This window comes from Mesoplodon bidens (genome assembly GCF_964165515.1).
Source record: "Mesoplodon bidens genome assembly, chromosome: 14".
Lineage (NCBI taxonomy): Eukaryota > Metazoa > Chordata > Mammalia > Artiodactyla > Ziphiidae > Mesoplodon > Mesoplodon bidens.
The window spans coordinates 10,241,960-10,269,524 of NC_138170.1; the positions used below are offsets into that span (position 1 = coordinate 10,241,960).

At 44.1% G+C, this 27,565-nt stretch overlaps 2 protein-coding genes across 3 annotated transcripts in view; one reads left to right on the forward strand and one right to left on the reverse strand.

Moving 5' to 3' along the window:
• POLR1A (RNA polymerase I subunit A) overlaps positions 1-14,004 on the reverse strand; it is a 78,311-nt gene extending 64,307 nt beyond the window's left edge. For both annotated transcript variants that reach the window (XM_081253850.1, XM_081253849.1), the window contains exons 1-6: positions 13,804-14,004; positions 6,036-6,240; positions 4,801-4,950; positions 3,252-3,359; positions 1,382-1,467; positions 891-994 (exon numbers count right to left, since the gene is read on the reverse strand). In XM_081253850.1, the coding sequence (XP_081109976.1) occupies positions 891-994; positions 1,382-1,467; positions 3,252-3,359; positions 4,801-4,950; positions 6,036-6,240; positions 13,804-13,880 (730 nt within the window). In that variant the 5' untranslated portion in view covers positions 13,881-14,004. The remainder of the gene's footprint in view (positions 1-890; positions 995-1,381; positions 1,468-3,251; positions 3,360-4,800; positions 4,951-6,035; positions 6,241-13,803) is intronic.
• A 307-nt stretch (positions 14,005-14,311) lies between these two features.
• PTCD3 (pentatricopeptide repeat domain 3) overlaps positions 14,312-27,565 on the forward strand; it is a 31,234-nt gene continuing 17,980 nt past the window's right edge. Inside the window, exons 1-7 of the mRNA XM_081254355.1 lie at positions 14,312-14,447; positions 16,247-16,299; positions 16,409-16,445; positions 20,373-20,418; positions 25,149-25,217; positions 25,714-25,818; positions 27,374-27,497. Of these exons, the coding sequence (XP_081110481.1) occupies positions 14,344-14,447; positions 16,247-16,299; positions 16,409-16,445; positions 20,373-20,418; positions 25,149-25,217; positions 25,714-25,818; positions 27,374-27,497 (538 nt within the window). The 5' untranslated portion in view covers positions 14,312-14,343. The remainder of the gene's footprint in view (positions 14,448-16,246; positions 16,300-16,408; positions 16,446-20,372; positions 20,419-25,148; positions 25,218-25,713; positions 25,819-27,373; positions 27,498-27,565) is intronic.

Below are 27,565 nucleotides of genomic sequence, written 5' to 3' on the forward strand. Positions count from 1 at the left end.
TGGAGTAAGGTTTAGAAACAACATGCTACAGACTTCCGCCCATGAAATGAAATTTCCTCAACTCTGGGCAAGAAGTTCTATCGCTGCCTCTACATAGAGTTGGAAACCCAAGGTCCAAGAAGCGACCTTCTCTAAGCCCCTCAGAGTAAGAAGCAGAGTGAGGTGTCCATCCCAGGTGATGCTTTTCCCGCCCTGGCACATTGACTGTATAACAAAAAACGAACGGTCAATATCTACAGAGCACGGAAGACACAGCAGGCACTGGTCTCGGTACTTCAAATGGAACACCTTATTTAATCTTCACTTCCAAAGAAAAAACAAAAAGCATCTTTGAACAAACTTACAACTACAAAAATGAAAAAGCAGGAGTACCAAGTGTCTCAAGTTTGTTCCCAGGTTCCCCCAAGGGCAGAGCAGAGCTATTCCAGGGACCTGAGAGGCCAGTCAGAAGCAGCCTGCAGGAGGCGCTAACATTCTTTGGCTGCTCACGGCTTTTCTTGAAAATTCACCTACATTTTACTTCAAAAGAAATCCACACTTGTTCGACAACAAAATAGTGTGAAATACTGGCCAGGTAAATTTCTTAACTTCTTCCTCAAAAATCTTTCAGAAAACCAACCACCTGTGGCAAGAGGTGCGTCATTCAGCCTGTGAGGAGCTGCCTCGCCCTGCAGCCCAGCCATCAGTTCTGCGCGAGAGGCCGGGGCTGGGAGCTCGCCAGGATGCCCGCCGGCCCTAGAGCCTGGACACCTACCATCTGCTGGCCCAGCACAAAGGCGCAGCTGAGAAACACGTGGCGCAGAGGACCAGGGATCCCCAAGGCTCGGGACACATCTGATGGCCACACGTGAAAGACATGCCGAGGGCCTCCTAGGGCCCGGCCTGCTTACCCTGGGGCTCAGTGTCCTTCTGGTCAGCTTTCCTGTGCACCATGGCTGGATACGTGATTGTCAGTTTGCTGTTGTGCTCCTTTCGGACAACTGACCGCCCGGTTCTAGACATGAGGACAGGTTTGAGGAGAGAAAAAAAACCAAACAATGTGAAATCTAAAATACGACACAAATGAACACATCTGTGATACAGAAGCAGATTCACAGATACAGAGGACAGGCTTGTGGTTGCCAAGAGGAATGGCAGGTGGGGGAGAGAAGGATTGGGAGTTTGGGATTAGCAGATGCAAACTATTATGTATAGGATGGGTAAACTGCACGTGGAACTATATTCAATAACCTGTGATAAACCATAATGGAAAAAATATGAAAAGGAATATATATATATGTATAACCGAATCACTTTGCTATATAGCAGAAGTTTATACAACATTGTAAATCAACTACACTTTAATAAAATTTAAAAAAACAACAGAGGGGAAGGTACTCACTTGCAGTGAGGACATCGCTTAGCAGTCATATGTGTCTTCCAGAAGAAAGCAACGAGTTTGCTCCTGCTCTCACAGACATTTTTTACCTATTAAAAAAAAGCAAGGAAACTCAGAGTGCCATTCTGAAGACAATCCAGTAGGTATTCATTTTGTGGTTTTCACCTTTTTTTGAAAAACCAGAGGAAGTCACCCCTTTCTTAAAATTTCCCACAGAACCGTAATATAGCAAAATGCTACCAATCACTGAGCGACTTCTTTCCTTAAGTTTCTTCATTCATAATATGAGAATGAGAATAACAATCACCTTACCAAGCTGTTACTAAGATAAAGACATCATGAATGCAGCGGGGGGGCTTGGAATACAGTAAGGATCAATAAATGTTACTTTAATTTAAAACCAACCTGGACTTCCCTGGTGACACAGTGGTTGGGAATCTGCCTGCCAGTGCAGGGGACACAGGTTTGAGCCCTGGTCCGGGAGGATCCCACATGCTATGGAGCAACTAAGCCCGTGCGCCACAACTGCTGAGCCTGCGCTCTAGAGCCCGCGTGCCACGACTGCTGAAGCCCGCATGCCTGGAGCCCGTGCTCCGCAGCAGGAGAAGCCACCGCGATGAGACGCCCGCGCACCGCAATGAAGAGTGGCCCTCACTCGCCGCAACTGGAGGGGGCCCACACGCAGCAACAAAGACCCAACGCAGCCAAAAATAAAAAATAAATAAATTAAAAATAAATAAACAAATAAATAAAACAAACCTCTCTGGTGACTTCCCTGGTGGTCCAGTGGCTAAGGTTCCGTGCTCCCAATGCAGGGGGCCCGGGTTCGATTCCTGGCCAGGGATCTAGATCCCACATGCCGCGACTAAGAGTCTGCATGCCACAACTAAGACTCCGCACGCCGCAACTAAAGATCCTGCATGCCACAGCTAAAGATCTCACATGCCACTATGATGATCCCGCATGCCGCAACTAAGACCCGGCACAGGGAGATCAGCTCTGTGCTTTGTGACCGCCTGGAGGGGTGGGATGGGGAGGGTGGGAGGGAGGGAGATGCATGAGGGAAGGGATGTGGGAACGGATGTATATGTATGACTGATTCACTTTGTTATAAAGCAGAAACTAATAAAAAATAAATAAATAAATAAATAAATAAAAGTAATACGTAAAAAAAAAAAAAAAAAAAAAAAAAGACCCGGCACAGCCAAATAAATACATAAATATTAAAAAGAAAGAAAGAAACCCCTCTGGATGCAGCTGCTGCTTCCCTTGAATGGACCTCAAAGTTCCGAGGGAAGGCACATCCACAGCTAAGCTACACTAGTGGTTCTGAACTGGCTGCAAGTGAGACCCAGCCGGGGGCGGCTTTCGTACCCTCCCCTGGGGCCCTACCCTAGACCAATTAAATCAGAATCTCTGGTGTGAAACTTGGGCATGAGGTGCACCAGATCTCAAGATGAGCCCTGCAGGTTGATTACCTAGACCACTCGTTCCCTGAACAAATGAACCCTTACACGGGTGCGCTGGGGGGACAGGGAGGCAGCCGTCATTTAGCAGCGTTGGAAGGAGAGAGCAGCACAGGGCGCGGGCCTTATTCTCCAGGCGAGACCGTAAGCCAGAGCCTAAGCCTCACTGGGTGCTGTACCCAAGGCACTAATTTCACCTAACCTTCTCCTCAGTCCTGCAGGCAGGCATCAAAGATGAGGACCCGGTGGCTCAGGGACGGTTATGTAACTTACAAGGTCAGAGGCCTCACGAGCGGCAGAGCTCGGATTCAAACTCTGGGAAGCTAAAGGATACGCAATGCGGAGGCAACTGTGATAATTATGCTAAAAACCGAGTGTTTGGGAAACAGAGAGACAGGATAACTCACATGTGCGCCGTGGGATCCCAGGAGGTTGTTCTGTAGGATTTTGGCTGTATATCGTTCTAACTCTGCCTGAATTTCGAAGGCAGTAGCATCAGCATTTTCTTCCAGAAACTGGAAAACAAAGAAAAAAACTGTATGATCAAAGTAAAGCAAGTGTATTATGAGCAGCACCAGGGGGCAGCCTCTCCGAGGATGGGAGAGTTTCGTTTGAGGGGAGAGAAAGACACCGCATGGCTGCTGTGGTGCATTTTCAAAACAGGTTGGCCACACTGCTGTTAAAAAAATAAAATAAAAATTTAGACTATTCTGCTTCCAGTAGTGGTCGGCTAGATTATTCGGACCAAACCGAAAAGCGAAAAGAACCAAGACAGGATAAAATATTTTAAAAAATGTCAAGCTCCGAAGAACTGACAGGACAGTGAGGGAGACCCAAGGCCAAACTGAAGGGAAACTGGGAAAATCCAGGTCAAAGAGCACAGGGGCCGTGGCTGCTCCGAGGCAGGGATGCCGCACCGCACAGCTCTGGGGCAACCCTCAGGGTAGCTGTGTCCCTCCGGGGGAAGATGCTGACAGACTTGTGATGCTCCCTGGAGCTGCACAACATGTTAGCCTGGCCTTGGAAACATTCCACAATCCAAAAAGTTTGAACTTTTCATTCTGAAGGTCTTAAATGATAAAGCGGAGAGAAAGGAAAGCTTAGAGTTAGTGCAAGGACAGGAATCTAACAGGATATCTTCCTGCCATATCGCACCCCACAGACACAGGAGGCTGGGGACCCTAAGGGCTATGTCCTTGGGAACTAGACCAGCCCTGGAACAGAACCACCTGGCTTCCCATAGCCTGCAGTGCAGTCCAGCCTTGAACATGGACTACGATGGTCCCAGGCCACCAAGCATATGGCAAAAGCAATGAGAACCCTCCTCTGGAGGAAGGCAGCCAGCACCCCAGACCTCAAATTATTCCTACGAAGAATTTGCTAAGTACAATGACAAACTGTCAAAAATAAGCACATAAGGAGGATAAAGAGAGGGAGCTCCTGGAGACCAGGACAATATCTTCATTAAGATATCTATTTATTTATTTATGGCTGTGCTGGGTCTTCACTGCTGCGCGCGGGGCTTTCTCTAGTTGCGGCGAGCGGGGGCTACTCTTCACTGCGGTGCGTGGGCTTCTCATTGCAGTGGCTTCTCTTGTTGCGGAGCACAGGCTCTAGGCGTGAGGGCTTCAGTAGTGGTGGCACAAGGGCTCTAGAGCACAGGCTCAGTAGCTGTGGCGCACGGGCTTAGTTGCTCCGCGGCATGGGGGATCTTCCCGGACCAGGGCTCGAACCCGTGTCTCTTGCATTGGCAGGCAGATTCTTAACCACTCTGCCACCAGGGAAGTCCTTTAATTACTCTTATGGCTTCATGCTTTCACACCTAGCTATTTGTACCCAGTCACAAGACTTAAAGCTCAAGCATTCTGGTGACTATTCTCAGGGGCCACACACAAATAGCTCTTGTACCCAGCACTCTGGCTTGCCTGATTGCCATGACAGCCACTACCCACTTACCCTGTACAGAATTCTCTCCAGCTCGTACACTGCTCGTAGGGCCCCGACTTCCAGAACCCTCAGCTGGCAGAGCAGCAGGTGAACCACAGACCGGGGGCAAGTCAGCATGTGACAGTTTAAACAGGAGCCCCGGAGCAGCAGGTAGAGTTTCTGAAGAGAGGGAATAAAAGAGACAGGATGTTAGAACGTGACATAGCAGTCAACGTGATTTTCAACGTAATAAATACTTACGATTTTTGTTTTCTGTTGTCAGTTTACTCCTTCAAGAATTCCACTTCACCCTATGTACCCGGAAAGCCCTTCCTCACCTGAAGAACTCGATAAATATTCCTCTATATTTTCTCTTATGGTTTCATTTTAATCCATTAACACTAGAAATCTACTTTGGGTCAGAGGTCGGGAACTACCTTTATTTTATTTAAATACTAAATGTAGTACTCATTTAAATACTGAAAACTTTAAAAAAATATTTATTTATTTAGGCTACACCAGGTCTTAGGGGCAGGTGGGATCTAGTTCCTTGACCAGGGTTCAAACCGGGGCCCCCTGCATTGGGAATGTGGAGTCTTACCCACTGGACCACCGGGGAAGTCCTAAATATTGAAAACGTTTAATTAAAATGTTTCATTTAAAATAATGTTTCAAATGCTTAGTATTTAACTAAGACAATTCTCTTCCCCTAATACCATTAACAGACAAAAATCATGTCCACGTACACTATCATCTGTGTTGCTTAAAACAAATCCCAGAGGCTGGGTTAACTGATGTAAGAAGCCAAAAGTGTTCAAGTAGGACTGAACCGTAACTTCATTCTCAGCTCAGTGCTGGGCCTTCTGGAGCTCTGCTCTTCCGGCCACTAAGCAAGAGCCTACAAATCCACCTGAAGGGCTCTATTGCCAGGGAAGCCCCACCCACATTTCTGAAAGACATAAAGCCCTTAGAACAAAAGGTCTACGGACGGATCTGAACCCTTTCCCCTAGGTGTAAACAGAATCCAGCTGTGGCTCTTCTCAATGGGAATCAAACTGAAGTTCCTTTAGGTAGGGCTAGAGGCCAAGTTGAATGTACTGAATTTCGCTTCTCAAGGTTTTAAATTGCCAAGTAAAGAGAGCTTTCACTCAAAGTGTCGGGAGCTGACCTCCCGAGACACCTGCCCTGGGGAGAGGGGTGGCACTCACCAATCCCACCCGCACCCTGAGACCCACGCGGCCAGGGTGGCCCAGGCCAGAACGTACCTCGAAGAGGAGAGGGTTGTACACAGTGAGTGGGAGCTCGATGTGGCCCAGGTGCCCGGAGCAGTTGCTGAAGTCCTGCACGCAGGTGGAGCACACCTCTTTGGAGTCTGCGGGGCCCAGAGCTAGATCGTACAGGCCGTTCACCGAGGGGTTCCCCAGGCTATCTAGGTACCGAGGGTTTGTAATGGACTTAACGCTTAATTTCCTAGGGAGATAAAAAAAAGACCAGGTGAGACAAGGTTACCCAACTTCTAGGACATTTCCTCTTCGGCACTTGCAGAGGGATGGTATAATGTCTGTGTCTTCAGACGTGCAGATGGCTCCAGAGGGCAGACTCGGTGTCTGCCTCGCTCCCCGCTGCAGCTCAGCACTTAGCCCAGAGCCTGCACTCGACAGGTGCTCAACGAATACGTGCTGAACGAAGAGCAGTGAGGGGTAACATCTTTAAAACCCAGATTTAGTGCAAATCTTGCGCTAACCGAACACACTGGCCGACTGTATTATACAAAGAAGTACCGACTTAACACACCAAACGCGTCTTAGGCAGCATTTAGTCTGACTTGAACCCTCTGAGATGGGCATCACTACATGCGTTTTTCAGAGGAGGAAACAGGCTCAGAGTGGTTAGTGATTTAATTCAGGTGACAAAGCCCAGAATGGTGGGGGTGTGGTGAGATATGGACCAGACCTAACCCCAAACCCACAGAGTTCAAGAAAGGGAATAATCCCAGTATGTAGGAATAGTGAATTGAGAAAAGTTAAACATAAATATGCAAACCTTTGAGAAGTATAACCTGCTTTACTAAAGGTTTCATCGCAGTATTTTCTGTTTGGTTGAAAACAGGCTCCCACAGGACACCTAAGTACTTTTACCAAAATTACGTTCATGCCAAGTTTGTTTTTAAACTTTTTTTTTTTTAAATTAGAAAATAAAGATAATGAAATCCAAATCTCACAATGTAGAGAAAACCGCTCACAGACTTCTTTCTATGGATACATTTTAAAACACTGTAACTGGGATCATCTGCTATTTCTAGCATCGCCTTTGTCATTCTCATTGAGCATTAAGTGTTTGCAGGTCCCTAAAAATTCTTTGGAAAGATTCTGTAATTAAGAATTACCAGGGGGCTTCCCTGGTGGCGCAGTGGTTGAGAATCCGCCTGCCAATGCAGGGGACGCGGGTTCGAGCCCTGGTCTGGGAGGATCCCACGTGCCGCGGAGCAACTAGCCCCGTGAGTCACAATTACTGAGCCTGCGCGTCTGGAGCCTGTGCTCCGCAGCAGGAGAGGCCACGATAGTGAGAGGCCCGCGCACCGCGATGAAGAGTGGCCCCCGCTTGCCGCAACTAGAGAAAGTGCTCGCACAGAAACGAAGACCCAACACAGTCATTCATAAATACATACATACATACATACATACATACATACATACATACATACATACATACATAAAATTAAATTAAAAAAAAGAATTACCAGGGACTTCCCTGGTGGCGCAGTGGTTAAGAATCCACCTGCTAATGCAGGGGACATGGGTTCGAGCCCTGGTCCGGGAAGATCCCACATGCCGTGGAGCAGCTAAGCCCGTGCGCCACAACTACTGAGCCTGCACTCTAGAGCCCGCGAGCCACCAACTACTGAAGCCCACGCGCCTATAGCCCGAGCTGTGCAGCAAGAGAAGCCACCGCAGTGTGAAGCCTGCGCACCGCAACGAAGACCCAACGCAGCCAAAAATAAAGAAAGAATGAATTACCAAATCTTTCATTATATGTCAATATAATTCATTTAGCCAAACTCCACTGTAAGTAAGCTCATGCCACCTATCTGCATAAAGATTTTTGCATAGCATAATTCAAACTTTTAACTATTTCCTAAAAATATAATTAGTTCCTTGGTGAAGGGAAATCCTTGAATCAAAGGGGGCGAACTGTTTTGTTTTGTTTTCTGGCCTCCTGCGTGGCTTGCAGGATCTTAGTTCCCTGACCAGGAATTGAACCCAGGGCCCCTGCTGTGGAAGCTTGGAGTCCTAACCACTGGACTGCCAGGGAAGTCCCAGGGCGAACTGTTTTGAAGCTCTTGATATATTCTGCCATACTGTATTCCAGAAAAGATGGGCTAACAGTAAGTAGACTGTCTGTCTGTCCTAACCAACACTGAGTCTTAGCACTTAAAAACTTGCCAAATTTAAGGTGAAAAAATGCTACCCCCTATGATGTTAAATTTTTTTTAACAGAAATTAGGACATATCTTTTTTTTTAATTAAAAAAAATTTTTATTGGAGTATAGTTGCTTTACAATGTTGCATTACTTTCTGCTGTACGGCAAAGTGAATCAGCATCCCACCCACCCCCTTCCCTGTCACGTTAATTAATCTTTTTATTATGTTTTGTTTTAAAGGCCATTTTGGTCCTTTACGTAATTAAAAAAATAAAATTTAACTCATTTTTAAGTTAAAATCTTAACTTTTTTATTATTGTCTACATGAGCTCCTTACATATGAGGACATTAACCTTCCTAGTTTGTGATGTCTTCTGTCATTTTTCACAGGCGCAAGTTTATAAATTCTTCAAACAGCTCTGTTGAGCTGTAACTCACGTACCATACAATGTGTCCATTTGAAGTATACACTCGGTGTTTTTTAGTATATCCACAGAGCTGTGCAACCATCACAATATCATTTTCGTCCCCAATAAAAGAATTCCTGGCAGTCACTCTCCATCCGTCTCTACCTCCCTCACAGTCCTATGCAATGACTAATCTACTTTTTGCCTCCAGAGACTTGTCCATCTGGACATTTCACATAAACGAAATCATATGCTATGTGGTCTCTTATAGCAGGCTTCTTTTACCTCGCATGTTTTCAAGGTTCATTCATGTTGTAGCCTGTATCTGTATTTCATTTTTTTATAGCCAAAAATATTCCATTGCATGGATACACCATATTTTATTGGGTTAGCTTTACACTTTGGCTACTATAAATAATGCTGACAGGAACATTTGCATACAAGTTTTTTTTTTTTAATTACAAATGCATTGGAAATTTCCTGGGTACTCTTCTTTTTTTTTTTAATTAATTAATTTTTATTTTTGTCTGCATTGGGTCTTCATTTCTTTTTTTTTTTTTTTTTTTTTTTTTTTTTTTTTTTTTTTGCTGTATGCGGGCCTCTCACTGTTGTGGCCTCTCCCGTTGCGGAGCACAGGCTCCGGACGCGCAGGCCCAACGGCCATGGCTCACGGGCCCAACCGCTCCGCGGCATGTGGGATCCTCCCAGACCGGGGCACGAACCCGTGTCCCCTGCATCGGCAGGCGGACTCTCAACCACTGCGCCACCAGGGAAGCCCGGGTCTTCATTTCTGCGTGCAGGACTTCCTCTAGTTGCGGTGAGCAGGGGCTACTCTTTGTTGCAGTGTGCGGGCTTACTGCGGTGGCTTCTCTTGTTGCAGAGCAAGGGCTCTAGGCACGCAGGCTTCAGTAGATGTGGCGTGTAGGCTCAGCACTTGCAGCACGCTGGCTCTAGAGCGCAGGCTCAGTAGTTGTGGCGCATGGGTTTAGTTGCTCCATGGTGTGTGGGACCTTCCCAGACCAGGGCTTGAACCCGTGTCCCCTGCATTGGCAGGCGGATTCTTTTTTTTTTTTTTTTTTTTTTTTGTGGTACGCGGGCCTCTCACTGCTGTGGCCTCTCCCGCTGCGGAGCACAGGCTCCGGACGCGCAGGCTCAGCGGCCATGGCTCACGGGCCCAGATGCTCTGCGGCATGTGGGACCCTCCCGGACCGGGGCACGAACCCGTGTCCCCTGCATCGGCAGGCGGACTCCCAACCACTGCGCCACCAGGGAAGCCCAACAGGCGGATTCTTAACCACTGCGCCACCAGGGAAGTCCTGTACACAAGTTTCTGTGTGAATATATTTTTTTCATTTCTCATGGATATATACCTAGGAATCAAAGTGCTGAGTCATATGGTAACTCTATGTTTAACTTTTTGAGGAACTGCCAGAATGTTTCCCAAAGCGGCTGCACCATTTTACAGTCCCACCAGCAATACACCAAGGTTCTAACTTCTCCACATTTTTGCCGACACGTTTTATGATCTGACTTTTTGATTCTAGCCATCCTAGTGGGTGTGACGTAGTATCTCACTGTGGTTTTGATAACTAATGAGGTTGAACACATCTTTGTGTACCTATTGGCCATCTATATATCCTCTTTGGAGAAATGTCTATTCAAATCCTTTACCTGTTTTGTAATTGGGTCGTTTGCTGTTTTATTATTGAGTTGTAACAGTGCTTTGTATATTCAGTATACAAGTCCTTTGTCAGATACATGATTTGCAGATATTTCTTCCAACGCATCTTTTCACTTTCTTGATGATATTGTTTTCATAATTTAAAATTTTTTAATGAGTTAAACTCACTGCTGCTTTCTTCCACTACCTTTGGGCTAAGTCTTTCTCCTTCGAAGTTGGATAAATATTCATCTACATTTCCTTCTCATTCACTTTACACTAAGCTCTAAAACTTAACTGGGGGCTTCCCTGGTGGTGCAGTGGTTGAGAGTCCGCCTGCTGATGCAGGGGACACGGGTTCGTGCCCCGGTCCGGGAAGATCCCACATGCCGCGGAGCGGCTGGGCCCCTGAGCCATGGCCGCTGAGCCTGCGCGTCCGGAGCCTGTGCTCCGCAACGGGAGAGGCCACAGCAGTGAGAGGCCCGTGTACCGCAAAAAAAACAAAAAAACAAACAAACAAAAAAAAACTTAATTGAAATTATAAACAAGGAAAACATTTATTGCATAAGGCAAACACAAATTAATTAGGTCTGGGTGCAAAGACTTGTACCACTAGATCCTCTTTCTATCATATTCTGTAAGTTGGTACTTCACTTCCTTTGCCTGGAGCCTACAGTGATGGAAAAAGAGTAGGCAGGTGGGGCCAGCACACACCTGTGTCAACTGGCAGAAGAACTGTGTCCTGTGCTTGTCAAGGCAACACAAATAGCTCACATCCAAAACTGAATGTATTTTTTTTCTTTTTTTTTGTCTTCATCCTAAGTCTTTCTATGTGGTAAGGAGCAAAGTTCCTTTCTCTAGCTGGGGAGGAGGAGAAAACTCCTCTAATCATTGCAGGAATGGGATGCAATGGGAAGAGCAATCAGCAAGGATTCCACTGGAGAGAAAAGAGTTTAAGACTAGCAAACGTGGGTTTGAGGACGACCGTTGCTGCCTCCTAGAGAGTCATTTTATTCTCTGGACAGGAATGTCCTCTCCTGTAACTGCAGACACCAACACAAATGGTTGCACTAAGGACTGGTAGTACCAAGCGCTGAACAGATAGCTCCCCCATCCACCCGTGAGGTGCACTTAACAAATATCTACTGAGTGCTTATTATGTGCCAGACACACCTTTAGATGCTGGGAAAACAGATAAGAATCCCTGTGCTCATGGGCCTTACATCCTATTGAAGGCAGGCAGACAAAAGCCAAGATAAATAAGCACACAGTCTACTGGATGGCAGAACATCCTATGAAGAAAAGTAAAGCAGAAAGGGGGAAGGACAATACAGTGGGCCAGTGGCTGGGGGAACCCATATTGAGAAGGTTATACTGAACAAAAGCCTGAAGGAGATGAGGGAGTGAGCCATGCGGTCACCTTTACAGGGGAAGAAGCAGGGAGTGCAAAGGCCCTGAGGTAGATGTGTGACTATGGTGCTCCGGGAACAGCAAGGAGGCCAGGGTGAGTACAGAGGTAAGTTCAGAGAAGTAGCAGGGGCCAGAATGACCTTTCCAAGGCATTTTAAGGACTTGGCTTTTACTCCAAGTGACCTAGGAAGCTATTAGAACTTAACACAATAAAAGGTAGCATAATGATTGATATTTGTCAACCCCAGACTCAAATAGGTCTACAATGCTAGTAATGGGTATAAATTTGCTTATGCAGTTCCCTGTCTAAAAACTCCGCAATTAACTTGTAAAAATTCAATTATTTTGCTTTTGGATGAAATAGTATGTATGGCTAGTGATGATATAATTGAAATTTCTGGGCCAGCATACCGCTGTAGCTCAGTTTATTCATCCAGTCATTCGACCAGAGGTGAGGATAAAAGAAAGGAATGAGGAAGCTCCAGGCTAGTGGAGAGAGGCGGAAATATAAACAAGCAAAAAAAGGAACTGAGGTACCATAATAGACAGCTGTACTAGGTGTGGAAAGACCTCAGAAAATGAGGGAGGTTGAGCTGAGCCTTAAGAGGGGGAGAGATGCTCTCCAGGTGTCTGCTGGGGGTTGGGGGCAAGAGCAGAGAAGCAGATCCCTCTGGCAGAGAGGACAGTGCATGCAGAGGAAATAGCTTGAGGTAAGGCCCAAACGTTGAAACCTGATGGCACTTTCTGGAATGTGCAAGTGGTTTAGTAGGGCTGGCGAAGGAATGATGCTTTAGCAAAAATCAGCACTGGCCTGATCATGGCTAAGCTAAGAAAGTATCATTTACCTGAGGGAAATGGAAAGCCTCTGGAGGGTTTTAAGTGTGAGTAGCATGATCACATCTGCACTTTGGAAGAATAATTTTAACAGTAATGTAGAGCATGCACTGGACTGGTGTAAGGGCGGGGGAGGCGGAAGAAAAAGACAATTCAAACAAGAGATAAGGGTCTGATCTAAGATAGTAACAGTAATGTTGAAAAGGAGGTTATAGAACGAATAGACAAGTAGGTGACTCACAGTAAGAGCCCAATAAGTAAATGAGATGTCAGGAGAAATAGGTCTAGAATATTTGTCTTGTCACAAAATATTGACCATTTTGCACTAGACTAGGTACACCATTTTGGAGGGGCAAGTTCCCTCTCCCTTTAGGGGAAGTAGTTGTTGAGTTTTTGGTATAGGAGTTTAAGAACTCGGTGTGAAATTCAAATAGAGATGTCCAAAAAACAGCTGAAAAAAATGAGTCTGAAAAATCAGGAAACGAAAATTGGTCTGGAGATTTAAATTTGAGAGTATCACTCATCATAGTGGTGAAATTGTCTAGGGAGGACATTTAGGACAAGAAAAGCAGCATGTATGACCAGAATAGAATCTCAAGGAACAGCAAAATTTAAGTAAAAGAGGAATCAGCTAAGGAGCCTGGGACGAATTCGAATATAAACCACGAATGCAAGGACCTTGTTCACCAATGTGTCACGAATGCTTAGCTTAGTGCCTGGCAAAAACTGGATGATGGATAAATGTTTGTGGGTTGATAAAGGGAAGAAAGAAGTAGTACTTGTCACAGAAATAAAAGAACCTGAAAACAATAAATAAGGTGCTGGAAAAGAGAAAGATTGTCAAATGCTACGGTGATCAAAATGAAGACTGAAGATGGCCCCTTTGATTTAGTAATTAGGCAGAGAATATAAGCGGTCCTAGCAGGGAGAAGTTGTCGCATGAATTGAGTCTCGAACGATCATCATTTTATAGACAAGAGGAGACCAACCATGAGCTTAATAAACCACGTCAGAGACATTATAGTAACTACACAAACGCAGGCTAATTAACGAGGAGACTGGCGGATGATAACGCTGCAATCTGGGTACCCCCATCTTCCCAAGGGCAAACTCTTCCCCAGCCCCACTGGGTTCTAGGCAGTGCTCACTAGCCCAGGACGTTCCCGGAACTACGAGTCCCAGCAGGCCATGCGCCAGACAGCCATGGACTCTGAGGAGAAACTGGGCGCCAGACCTTCTGGGAACGGTAGTTTGTGGCCCCCATCCCAAGAAGCTCTGCACGCTTCCCACCAACTCCTTACTTGAGCTCTTCGGCCGAATACATCCCGAAGGAAATGCCCTGCAGCCGCCGCCAGGGCATGTTCTTTGAGCCCAACATCCTCCAGGTCAGTTCCGAGCTCTGACACTCAGAGAGAAATTCCAGTCACCACGGGTATATCTTTAACGCTGCCTCCGGACCGCAGCCACCATGTGATTTATACTGCGCTTGCGCGCGCGAGAAAGGCTCGCGGGAAGATTTACGTGGACGATAACATTTCCGATCTAGGGGGGGAAGGAAATAATTTCAAGACTCTCACTCGCATTTTATTTTGAAAATAATAGAATACATATAAGACATTAAAATAATATTTTAAGTACTATCTCTGAGGCAAATTAGGTGTACTGAGCCTTTAACTTCCGAAGCAAAATCTTTCAAACCATGGGACTGTAACCTCCTATGTTATGATTGCTTTCGTCTTGTTCCGTCTCAGCCAATAGCCGAGCTATTCCACGCCCACCCCCCACCCCCGCCTTAAGGTGGAGGGCATGCTTTCCCCGCATGCTCTGCGAAGACGCCAAAAATGGCGGCCGTATATTCGGCACGCTGGCTGAGGGTCCGCCGCGGGCTTTGCCTGCCGCTGACGGGTCGGCGGGCAGGTCTCTGCGGACGGGCCCCCAGTAGCAGGTAAGAGAAGCTTAGAGAATCCATGAGAGAGACCCCAGGATCACCTGGGCCATTTGTATCCCCTTTATCCCCGGAGAGCTAGGGAACTAGGTACGGTGGAGTGGAAGGCGCGTGCGTGCGCTCGCAGCTGCGTGCCCCGGAAAGCTAGCACGCGGAGTCCGCGTACTTGTAGAAGGGCTCCAAACGCGCTGGTTAGGGGGATATTTATTGCTGGGGCTCGCCTACCCCGGGGTTAGAACTCTTGGCAAGATTTAGGATCCTGCCGTTGTGGATCTTGCATTCTAGTAAGTGCGGCTATTGGCAACCCCTCCCCAAGTTTTAAAAGAAAGAAAAATTGTATCTGCTTTTACCCGTTTTCACCCACCGGGAGGAAGGGGGGAAAATCAGGTTCTCCCAAATTAAAGGCAGTTTACGAGTTCCACTGTATGCTGGATGTTGTGGGGATGTTTGGCCAAAGAAATTGTCCAGGGGTTCATAAAAACAGGAAAGTCTAAAAGATCTGAACACAATCTGAATAGGATTGCTGTGATTGTTAAAAGTTGGCGCATGTATCATTTGTGTAGTTTTTTTCACTAGGTACAAACTGGCGTTGTGGAAGTATGAGAGGCAGGAATTTGTTGTGAAAATTTGGGAATAACCTAATTTTGGATTCGATGTTTGCCATTTCCTTTGTGAAGTTATAGTAGACAAATTCCCTTATGTGTAAACTGGAGCTAGTAAGTAGCCATCAGAAAATGGGGAGTAATAAGTGAGGTGTTTAATGTACAGTATACATCTTATATGTAACATCTTCCCTCCTCAACCCTCACAAAAGAGAAGACGCTCCACCTGGTGCTGCAGAAGCCTAAATGCTGCTGTTCAATCCCAGTCCTTTTCCCGGTGGTGCCCAGTGTTGTTGTTTTTCTACCCATTTCCTTGGATTTAGCAGCAGCATCTCTCCCTCAGCCTTCACCCACAAGACAGGAGTGGTGTATGTGACATACGTGTCCCGAGAAACAGTATGATTTGATCTGAAGTTGAGCCCTAGCGGAGAGGTATTGTTTTAAGTTGATGCCCGAGACCAGATACTAGTAGAGGGATGAATTCTTCATTTAATCACATCTTGACAATTTTCTGAATGGTACCAATGCTATTGAGGAAGGAAATCCTTAACAAGGTAGAGTACATTATCTGCGTGGTATATTGACTCTATTATTTAGCATGATCAGAACGTTTTAAAACTCATTCATGGGTCAGTGATTCTATATTTTGGGTTAAAAAAATAATATAAATTGTGCCAAGTTTAAACTAGGGCACATACATTTGGTACATTCCTGATTGTTGAAGGAAGTGGAATGAAAGGCCGTGGTGATTTTAGTTTCATAATTTGTCAAAATTGCTTTAAGTGGGATAATTTTTTATTGTCATCAGGGCATCATCCATGTAAAATCAGGAGCTCATTACATCATCCCTTTTAGCCTCAGTGTTTTGGGTTCTCAAAGGTGAAAGTTCCTTGTATTTCAGATAAGCTGCTCAAATGTTCAAGTGCCACTGAATTTTTCCTTTTTTCCCTGATTTTATTTAATGAGATGGCCTGATTTAAAAAATTTTTGGCAATATGATGTCTGTATCTGGTACGTATTTTGTAATCATTTTGAACTTGCCATTTAAACCATGTCTTCTCAGCATACGATGACATGAATTATCCAGTTGGTTTGATCCGTGATAATTGGAAAATTTTGGCTGAGTTGCACATAAGTGGAGGTGAGGTGGGAAGTTCATTAATGAGTATTAGCTTTAGGGCTTTTATTTTTTTGTAGATGTTATTCTGGAAGTGCAGCCGTCCCAGAGGTTGAAGGAGCTGGTGCAACAGGTATCTAAAAATATATTGAAATAACTCCATTTTTATATTAATGCATTATACTTCTTTATAGCAGTAGTATTGGGAAACTGATTCACTTTGTTATGTTTTTCACATTAAGGGACTGAAGAAGTGGTCATTCCAAAAAAGAAAACTTGGTGAGTATTCCATCAGTGTTCATTCAGCAAGTGGTTAAGTGCTTATTACGAGCAAAACATTGTTAGGTAAGAAGCTAGGGACGGGACTAGCAATGGGAGAGCATCCTTGGGGAGGGAAGCATGGAGGAGAGAAAAGCTTAGGGCTCTGAAAGAACATAGAAGAGGAAGGTAGAGAGTAGTGAGGGAATGTGGAATGAGATTTACTTAAGAGTTAAAAGACCTTCTGAACTAAATTTGGGTTAGTGTTTACATAGTGATGGTCAATTATGAGCATCATTATTAGAGTAATTCTTTTTTATAAAGGAAGTTTTCACATTGTTGGGAAATTAAAAAAATATTATCTTTATGGTCTTTACTGAGGTAAGATAAAACAAATGGTGCACACTGCAAAATTTAGCTTTTTTAACTCACTTGGTAGATCCTTGAACAAATTGCCTTATATAGTAAACATTTGTTGAATATATAAGAACTAAAACTTACAAAAGTTTGTATAGTAATGATATTATTGAATGCATTTAAAGATCCTTCAAAAAGCCAGGTGTTTTTTTGAGTATGACCTGAAGATTCAGGCTCATTTAAAAAAAAAAAAACTTTCTTAAATTACTAAAGTAATTAATGGTTATTGCCATTAATTAGTAAGGTAACTAATGATTATTGTTCAGGGGGATAGATTGAACATGCAGAAAGGAAATAGAATTACCAACAATCACTGTACTCAGAGGCAAGTTACCTAATCTGTCTGCACCATAGTAGAATGTGGGTAATACAGTGCCTGCCTCGGGATTAAATGAGCATTTGAACAGTTCCTGCCACATAATCAGATCTCAATAGGTGATACCTGTTAAAGTTCTGGGATATAACATTTGAAGTTGTACGTATGCATTTAGTTTAGCAGAATTGATTTGTTAGATGTACCATTCTGTACTCTGTTTTAAATTTTGAATGATTACGTAGTATTATATGGTTATATTCAGGGTCATTTTTGTCTTCCCTGGACTGAGAATCAGAACCAAGATAAGAGTAGGAATATACATGTCGTGAATGAGGCATTTCTTGAATGACATTCCAGTCCAGTGCACTTTACCAACTCACTGTGCCTCTATTCCTGACAAAGGTACCACAGGGAATACAAGAGAGGGAGTGTATTGAGGGTGTGTTCAGATGGACTACCGTCTAGTTGAGTTGTGTGCATATTTTATACTTTATATCTTACACCCACTTTACATGTGTACATAACTGTTTGCACATGACTAGGGGCTACACGGGATATGATGGAATGAAGAGTGGTTGTATTGCAGTAATCAAGGTGAGTTTTACTGAAAACATAGTTTAGCTGTACCGTAAAATGGGTCAGATGATTTTATTGGCATCAGAATCACCAGGGAATTTTGTTTAAAATACATATTCCTGCAGGTAATTCTTATAAACCCTAAAGTATAAGCCCCACAGATACAGAAACAGTAAGGTAGGGTGGGACATGATCATGATCTGTCTGGTGGTAGTAGGAGACCATGCAGGTAGGCCTGTGAAAAATGCTCTATTAGAATAGGAGAAATAAGGTAGTTGATAGAGAGCACACTGAGGCCTATTTATTTACAGCCCATGAGGTAAGAATGGTTTTTACTTTTTTTTTTTTTTGCGGTACGCGGGCCTCTCACCGTTGTGGTCTCTCCCGTTGCGGAGCACAGGCTCCGGACGCGCAGTCTCAGCGGCCATGGCTCATGGGCCCAGCCGCTCTGCAGCATGCGGGATCTTCCCGGACCGGGGCACGAACCTGTGTCCCCTGCATTGGCAGGCGGACTCTCAACCACTGCGCCACCAGGGAAGCCCTACATTTTTTATAGTTGAAAGAAGACGACTGTTTCATGACACATGAAAATTATGTGAAATTCAGATTTCAGTGTCAGTTAAATTTTTTTTTGGAACACAGCCTCACTCATTTGTTAACTTACTGTGCCTACTTTTATGCTCCAAAGGCAGAGCTGGGTAGTTGCAACAGTCCTCATGGCCCATAAAGCCGAAAATACTTACTGTCTGTCCCTTTACAGACAAAGCGATTGAGCCTCTGCTTTCCAGGCTCAGGAATTTGTGCTTTTAGACCTAGAAGAAGCCATAAATACTACAAATTCCTGTTGCCTTATTTGAGAGATGAAGCATCTTTTAAGGCTGTCAAGATACTTTTAAGGCATCTTTCCCAGATCACAGATGCCGTAGAAGACTAACAAATTGTAGAGAGTCACTGTGTTCATATAGGAATGTGACAGGATAGAGTATTCTGAGCATGCTAATCTGGATGGTGTGGTTACTGTAGAGAGGGCAGGGAGCCCAATTATGATCAGTGCATAGGTAGCTGGGCTCATTAAAGGAATGGATGTTAAAACTTACCAGATTGGCCAGAAGAGGATGTGGAGAAATGGATGCTCAGATACATTTGTTGCTTGGGCAGTCAGTTGGAACAACACTTGGAAGGGAAAGTTGGCGGAACCACGACCTAAAATGTGCGCACCTTATCGGTTAGCCATTCGGGAGGAACCCCTGCAAATACGCCCAGAGAGACATGGATGACAATGTTCTTTACAACTTGGGAATAATAACAAGTTGAAGTAGCCCAAATGCCCATATGTAAGGGGATAATAAAAAGCAGTTATCATACAATATAACATTTAAGGAATTAATTAGATTTACACATCGTAACATGGATAATACAGTCAAACTTATGGAAGCACGTATCCAGAATGACAGTACATGTTTTCAATTTAGTTTTATGGTGGTATGTATGTAAAAGTACCCTTTAAAGTTCTGGAAGTATAAACACCAAACTTACAGTAGAGGAGGAGGGGGTCACAAAATGACACCAGATAGAATAGTCTAGTTGTTTTTTTTTTTTAAGTATAATGTATTCATTGAGGTTATTTTTAGTGAGTGACCTGAATGTTCATAATTTTTTCACTTACATTTGTTCAATATGTTGTAAAGATGTACTCACTTGATACGACTAAAATATGCTAACGTAGGAGTTAGCTAGGGAATACTGAGAGATGAAAGGATATCCTTCTCGCTGAAATTACGTAAGTGTGATTTTAGAAAATCCAGTAGATGTTGTGTATGTCAGGGAATTAGTCTTGACATAGTATAAAATTTCCTGTGTTTTCTTTTTTTTCAAATGACTTAAATTATGAGTGTATGTTTAAACTTTATTTAGAAAAATACATTTGGTTTATTAAGTTTATTCTTATTTCCCTTTTTGAAATGAAACACGTAAAATCTAGCACAAGTAAAAATACATTTGAAACCAAATTATTTTGTTTGTCAGTTATTCCAGTGAAACCTCCTCTTTTCAGTAGTTAGTGAATGTCTGTACCCATAGTCACAGTGGGTGGCTGGCCTGAACTTTTTATAAAGGTTATATAGTTGAGAGATTCTAAACTCAAATCATCTGGGAATTCAGTAAGAATGAATGTGGCAGTTCTCCATAGAACCTGGGGGTCCTGATTCAAAAGTCCAGAGTGCAGCTTGTGATTTATTCTTATATATAGCTGAATTAAGAGCCACCAGTTTGGATAATAAAGGCAAGAATATTACAGAAAGCTACAGTAAGAATGCATAGGAAAATGGGTAGGAGGAGGTAAGATTCAGGTTAGACAGTTTTATGAGATGAGGGTGAAAATTGCTAGCCCTGGGTGATGGTTATAGGGACCAGGCCAGAGAGCGTAGCATGGAACGTGTACTAACCACCTTTGGGCAAGAGAACTAAACAGTTTTCTCATTTTCTAACTTATTATTCTAGTGGTCTTGAGAGATCAGAACTGGCTTTACTTGCGACCTGAACTTTGTGGTTGGCCAGTCCATTCTGAGAGTAGGATCACTTGTTCTGTTTGTGAGTGTGAAAAGCCCTCATGAGGGATAACTTGTGATTCTCATTCTTAGGGATAAAGTGGCTGTTCTTCAGGCTCTTGCATCCACGGTACACAGGGTAAGTAGGAATTTTAGGTTTTTGTATCTAACTCAGCTAATAATAAATGTAATGTTCATATCTGCATGATTCACAATTAAACTGTTGTAGATCTAGAGAGTTTCTTAGAAATATCTAGTTCAGTCCCTTCATGTGACAAATGAGAAAACTGAAGCTTTTAAAGTGATTGGCCCAGGGCTACTTAGGATATTAAAGCCCTGACTTAGTACCATGTCTTTTTTCTGCAAATTCAGTGTTTTTATACTAGGCCAGTGATTTTTAAACTTAACCTCCTGAAGAGCTTGTTGAAATGCATGTTCCTGGGGAACGGTTTGAGTGTGATACTCCAGTGCAAGTGATCTGTAGACCAACTTGGAGAACAGTGTACCCACCATGCTGGAAGTAATTCAGTGATTAAGAATCTGGGTCCTGGAGCCAAATGTTTTGTTTCATCTTTATCACAAAGTTACCTTTTCTCTTGATGCTTCCGTTTCCTTATCTATAAAATGGGGATTTAATTATAGCACCAAACCTTGAGGTTTGGGTGAGAATTAAATAAGTTAGTACACGTGGAAGGGTTTAGGACAGTGCCTCACCCAAAGGACATGCTCGGTAAGTGCTGGCTATTGCATTATTGCTCCAGCTATCTTGGTGATTTATTTGTGAATAATTTGCTCTCTTGACAGTTCAAGAATAGAGTCTGTAGTCTTGATAGATAAACTGAAACCCTGGTAAATGCCTTAGAAATGGAACTTTCTGATTGATTGTATTTTTCATTAGCTGCAAACTGTACTTTCAATTTCAGCTGTGGGGGAAACGTCTAAAGTAATTAAGTCCTTTCTTTTTGCTGCAATGTCTGTGTGGATTCTGACCCTCCCTGAGACCGTTACCACAGATTTCCAGAATTTTTCTTCTATTGTAGATGCGAAACTTATAGGCTGTCGGGCCAAATATGCACAGATATACCCTAGCAGTATCTGAGGACGGGTTTTAAAATACTGCATCTCCACACTAGCAAGACATTGAGATTTTCAGCTCACTTATCCATAAGTAGGCACCTGAAATGTAAACTCGTGAAATAGGCCTCTGAGACTGTTCAGTCTTTTTTTACTGAGAATGGCCCAGGGCCCCTTCAAGTCAAAGAAGTTATAGAATTATGTGTGGAGTTGTCTGACTTGTCTGGGTTTGGGCACTTAAAATCCGAGGGATAGTCATTCATTCATTCAGTAACCACACATTCTGCCCTTAACTGTGCTTACCAGGCACTGTGCTGGTTGTAGAATTAAGACAGAGTCCTTGCATAGTTTGTAGAGAGGGAGGCTGAAGGAGCACTCAGGAGAGGGTGCATAACGCAGACTGAGAAAGGACTTCCAGAAGACCGTTCCCCAGAAGAGCTGGTATCGGATCGATGCTTGGAGGATGAGAAGCCAGGATAGTGGGAAAGAGCATTCCTAGCAGGGGCAGCACCAGGAGCAGAGGCACAGAATGAGGAGGTTGTATGGGGGAAGCAGGACTTTGAGGGGTGGAGCAGTGAGAGGTGAGGCAAGGGCATGAGTGCTGTGCTGGGGCTTCTGATTTTTGTTCAAGTCCCCTGAAAGACTTTACGCAGTGGTGTGACATAATCAGTCAAATTTTAGAAAAGACAGCAATGTGGATACGGGAAACCTTTCCTCTCAAAAGTATAATAATGATCTTAACATGTCCAAAACCCAGCCCCTTTCTCTCTAAAACTCACACATTCTTTGCCATCTCATTAATGGCAGCTCCATGCTTCTAGTTGCTTCTCTTTTTCATGTGCTGCACTTCAGTAAATCCTCTGTTTCTTCCATCAAAATATTTGTGTACGGAGTCCCAAAGACCACGCCCAGGTTCAGTGGTTTGCTAGGAGGATTCACAGGACTCAGCATATGGTCCTACAGCTATGTTTTATTACAGCGAAAGGACACAAAGCAAAATCAGTAAGAGAAGAAGGCACGTGGGGTAAAGTCCAAAGGAAACCAGGAGAAAGCTTCCAAGAGTGTCCTCCAGCAGAGTTGTCACAACACGTGGAAAAGTCTACCAGGAAAGCTCTTTGGAGACTCAGTGCCCAGAGTCTCTGCCTGGCACATACCAAAATTCCACACTGCCAGAAGGAAAGCGGGAGTTCAGCATAAACCACATAGTACAGTTTAGACCAGTACTGGGAATGGTGGGGACCCTCCAAAATCCAAGTTCCCAGATGCCCACCAGGCCTTGTAAGCAGGCCTTTCTAAGAATAGCGACTTCAAGCCTGGTAACTTCTTTTCCTACACAGCATCCAAATCCTGAGCCCTTGTCATCACCACGATCACCTTGGTCATCCAGGCCACCGTCATCTCTTACCATCTTGGATTAGTTACAACAGTCTCTGTCTTCTTCACCTCCTCTGCCCGCTACAGACTGTTCTCAATCAAGCAGCCGCAGTGACCTGCTAGAATGTTGAACCACATCGCTCTTGTACTCAGAATTCATTTGTCTTCTCATTTATCATAAAATGGCTTCTCATCTGTCATAATTCACATAAAAGCTGAAGTCCATCCGAGGGCACCTGAGGCCCTACGTGTTCAGCCACCACCCCCACTGCCACTCTGACCACATCTCCTACCATCTTCCTTGCTAGCTCTGTTCTACGTGGCCTCCTGGCTAATCCTCACTTTCTTAGTAGGCCCGGGTCAGCCTCAGGGCGTTAATGTCTGCTGTTTATTCTGCCTGGAGTATTTTTCCCTGAGATATCCACATAATTTCCTCCTTCATCTCTTTAAGCCTTTTCATGGAGGCCTTCCTCAACCACACGATTTAAAATTGTATGTTTCGGGGACTTCCCTGGTGGCACAGTGGTTAAGAATCCACCTGCCAATGCAGGGGACATGGGTTCAAAGCCCTGGTCCGGGAAGATCCCACATGCCGCAGAGCAACTAAGCCCGTGCGCCACAACTACTGAGCCTGCACTCTAGAGCCTGCAAGCCACAACTACTGAGCCTGTGTGCCACAACTGCTGAAGCCCATGCGCCTAGAGTCTGTGCTCCGCAGCAAGAGAAGCCACTGCAATGAGAAGCCCGTGCACCACAACAAAGAGTAGCCCCTGCTCGCCACAACTAGAGAAAGCCTGTGTGCAGCAATGAAGACCCAGCACAGCCAAAAATAAATAAATGAAATTTAAAAAAAGAATAAATAAATAAATGTATGGTTCTTTTCTCTGATAGTTCGTTCTCCCTCCCTCCCTCCCTCCCTTCCTTTCTTTCTCATAGCACTTATTGCCTTTAAAATTACTGTATGTTTTATTTATTTTTGTTTTCTGGAGATTTTTTTCCCCACTAAATTGTGAGCTCTATAGGGGATAAGATTTTATTGTTTCCTTGGTAGCTAGAATAATGCCTGGCACGTACGAGGTGCTCAGTAAATATGGAATGAATGAACGTGGAAGGTACTGAACTAAGGCAGTGGCAGTGGGGACAAGGGACGGTGCAGTAGGTAGGGGACGTTAAGGAGCTCGAGTTGACCACACCTGGTGACACGTTAGTTGAATGGAAGTAGTAGGAGAGGATCTTTGGCTTGGATTGCAGAGAGCTCGGTACCATTCACTGAGATAGAGAAGATAGGAGGGGGAGGTAGCTCTGTCAGGGAAGTTCAGCTGGGGATAAATTTAGTGTGAGGCATCTGAGCTGCAGGGCCAGAGTAGAGAAGTTGTTTCTCAGAAACCATGAAGGGCTTGGAAATCATCGAGGGTGGAAAATGCAGGAAACAAATAGGAAGAGTAAGTCTAGTAAGGGAAGTCCAGCATGTCACAAAACTAGAGGCCCCAACCAAACAGGTATTTAATAAGGATGGTGGACAGGACAGAGGCAAGCAACAGCTGGTGATCAGGGAGGAACAGTCCAGGGCAGCTGCCCTAGAACTGCTTCCTCTGGTTGCCGTTACACACCCACCACGTGTTGGTAGAGAGTGGTACAACCAGATGAAAGGAGCCTCAGATGAGTGTAAAGGGAATACAGCGTCAGGCGTCAGGAAGCGAGGGCCCCAAAGAGCACTGCCTCCGCGCCCTGGGTATGAGCATCCTTCCTGTGAGAGCCGCAGGGAGGCTCTCCCCTGGAGAATCCAGGTCAGTAAGACAAGGCATCAAGGGGACAGAAGAGATTCAGGATGCAAGTTGAGTTTTTCCTGTGGAACAAAGTTGCCAGAAGGCCCAGGGAAGGGGGCTCCAAGGGATAGGAGAAGGCTAGAAGAAGTAATTGGAGGGCCGTTCTGAGTGAGCCTCTGGTGGTGCTGGAGGGTTCATTTTGCTCAGGGTTCCACCCAGAACAATGTAAAGAAGTACAGAACCTTGGGCAACAGGACGTGGAGAAGCTGCTGTTCCTGCCTCCTGAGAGGGCCCAGTAACTCCTGTCCTCCATTTGCAGGAAACCTTAGTGCAGGAAGCTGGTGCCCAGGCTGGTTTAATTCAGAAGCTCTTGACCTTGAGTTTAAAACAGCAATTGTCCGTGGTGATAGCCTTCAATTAAAAAGCAGTCATGGGGGTTTGAGCCATCGTTTGCTTTAAGTTGTGCCTAATGACAGCCAACTCTACAGAGCCGCGGGTACAGTGTAGGTATTAGTGTCTGCAAACATACATATTTCTGCTTCTGTGATACATGTATAGTTAAAACTTACTTTGCAGAGTTTTTAGTCATCACCAAAACCCACAAGGTCCTCTTAATAAAAATGTAGCTAAAGAGACTTCTGTGTCTTTTCCACAGGATGCTACAGCTGCCCCTTACGCATTTCAAGATGATCCTTATCTCATACCAACATCCTCTATGGAATCTGTGAGTATTTTTATGAAACTTTTCTAATATTACGTTTTATCTTGTTGGTTTGGGTACAAGAGTACATGTATAACTTAGCTTAGTTGTAAAAACTTTTGAAAAGTTTACAGATGCTGATAGATAAATTGGTAGATTTTCTGAATCTTTTACTACTTTTATCAAAAAGTTTTAGAGATTGGCTGTGGAGAGGGTATTTGGTTTGGGTTTTTAATACTTAGGGCTCTTTCCCACTATAGAGCAATCCACTCGGTTTAAGCACATTGCTTTTATATACCTCAAGCTGTATATAAGATGTGACCTGAAATTATGTCACACTCAGCAGAGGTAGATAAGTAATAATTATGTAGTTTAAATTCTAATTGGGATTCTGTGTATCACTGTATTCTCTTTTTTTTTTAGGGGGGCAAAATAATTTTTGCTGAGGGTGTGACTTTGATCTCTTGAGTTTAAATTACAGGTAATATCAACTTATATCTAAATCTTTTTCTTTATATAGCATTCATTTTTGTTGGCAAAGAAGTCCGGGGAGAATGCAGCAAAGTTTATTATTAATTCATATCCCAAATATTTTCAGAAAGACGTAGCTGAACCTCATATACCGGTAAGGAGAGGTAATTGGAATTTTCAGATAATACCATGTAATTGTAACTTAAACTAAGTTTTCATGGCTAATATTTAAAGTAGCCATTTGAATGCCTACAGTATTTGGGTGAAAAGTCTTTTAATGTTTATGGTTATCTTTGCTTACAATACTAACCTTTATTAAACTATATGTATTTGCCCTTCATTTTATTTTCCCCATTTGGCTTCTGTGACACCAGACTCTTAGATCTTTACCTCTGTGACTATTCCTTTTTAGTTTCCCTCAGTAGCTTTTCTGTCTACTCCTTGAGCCTTGGTGTCTTTTTCTTAGGGTTCCATGCTCAGTCACTTTCTCTTTTTTCTGTCCGGAATCTTCCTGCTTCAGTGACCCTTATACTCCATTTGGCATTCTTGTATATCTGGCCTAGGTATCTCTACTTTGAACTCCAGATTGTATTTCCAGCTACCTCTGTTCTGTAGTCATGAGGAGTGTGCAGGGCCTGCTGTGTGTGAGACATCGTGCTTAGCGTGTCATACAGTGGTGAGCGAAACATGGGCTCTGCCCTCCTGAGCTTATTAGTGGAAATAGTAACTCAGACTCATTATGTCTAAAACTGCTCCCTCTCACGTCTCCCTGCTTTCCAAAGCACGCACACACCACCACCCCCAGACACACCCTCTTGTGCTTCTCAAGCAGCGACTCTTGGGGACAAATTAGGTAGTCGGTGTGATTGTGTCCATAAAAATATTAGAATCCTGAACTAAGACAGTAGCAGCAGTGGGATGATCATTTCTTGGCCATCCTTTCCCCGTTAAGTTTCTGACTAACAGTTCCTCTTCTATGTTTAGCTCACTTCTGCTTAAGGCCGTCTGTGGATCCCCTGCCCCCATGGCGGGCAGCATTCCCATACCTCTGAGACCTCTTACGTCATTTATCATTCACGCTGTATCATAATTATTTCCTTATTTGCTTTCTCTATTAGATTGTGAGCATCTTGAGGGTAGAGAATGACTTCCGTCTGTTTATTCCCAGTGTCTAGCTTGGTGCCTGGCATCAAGTCGTAGGCCTTCAGTAAATATTTGGGTAAATTGGTGAGTGAGGTAAAATCAGCATACCTTGGTAGTACTAAACGTTTAGAGTAAAAGAAGTATCATGGATGAAAGGTTTCTGTCTTTGCAAACTGGGTGTCCTGTGGCACCTTTAACCAAGATTGGGAGGAAAGTAGGAAGGATGGTTTTAGCAAGGGATAAATAAGTTCACCTTGAAATTGGGAAGTTTGGTTGGAAATTAGATTCTTGAGATATGGATTAAATATTTATGTGTGGGTGCTTTTAAATTCTCCACCCCGAGCTAGGAGATCGCTAAGTAATCTTGTTTTGGAGACTGGAGAGGTTTTTTGAAATAAGTCATATTCCCTACAGAGGTATTCTTGTTAAAAAAAATACTATCTGCTGCATGAAGCATGAACCGGAGCTGTGAGGTCTCATTTTGGTTGGCGATCCAAGTCTTGTCCTACTCAGCTACCTTTCACGTTGCCCTGTTCACAATAACTTTAGCCATCTTGTTTTCCTAGTGTTTTATGCCTGAGTACTTTGAACCTCAGATTGAAGATATAAGTGAGGCTGCTCTGCAGGAACGAATCAAGCTCAGAAAAGTCAAAGCTTCTGTGGACATGTTTGATCAGCTCTTGCAAGCAGGTGACTGAGTTCATTTGAAGCCTCTCTGGGAACATGGGCTTGGAAGTGGGCCACAGTGACGTATGTGA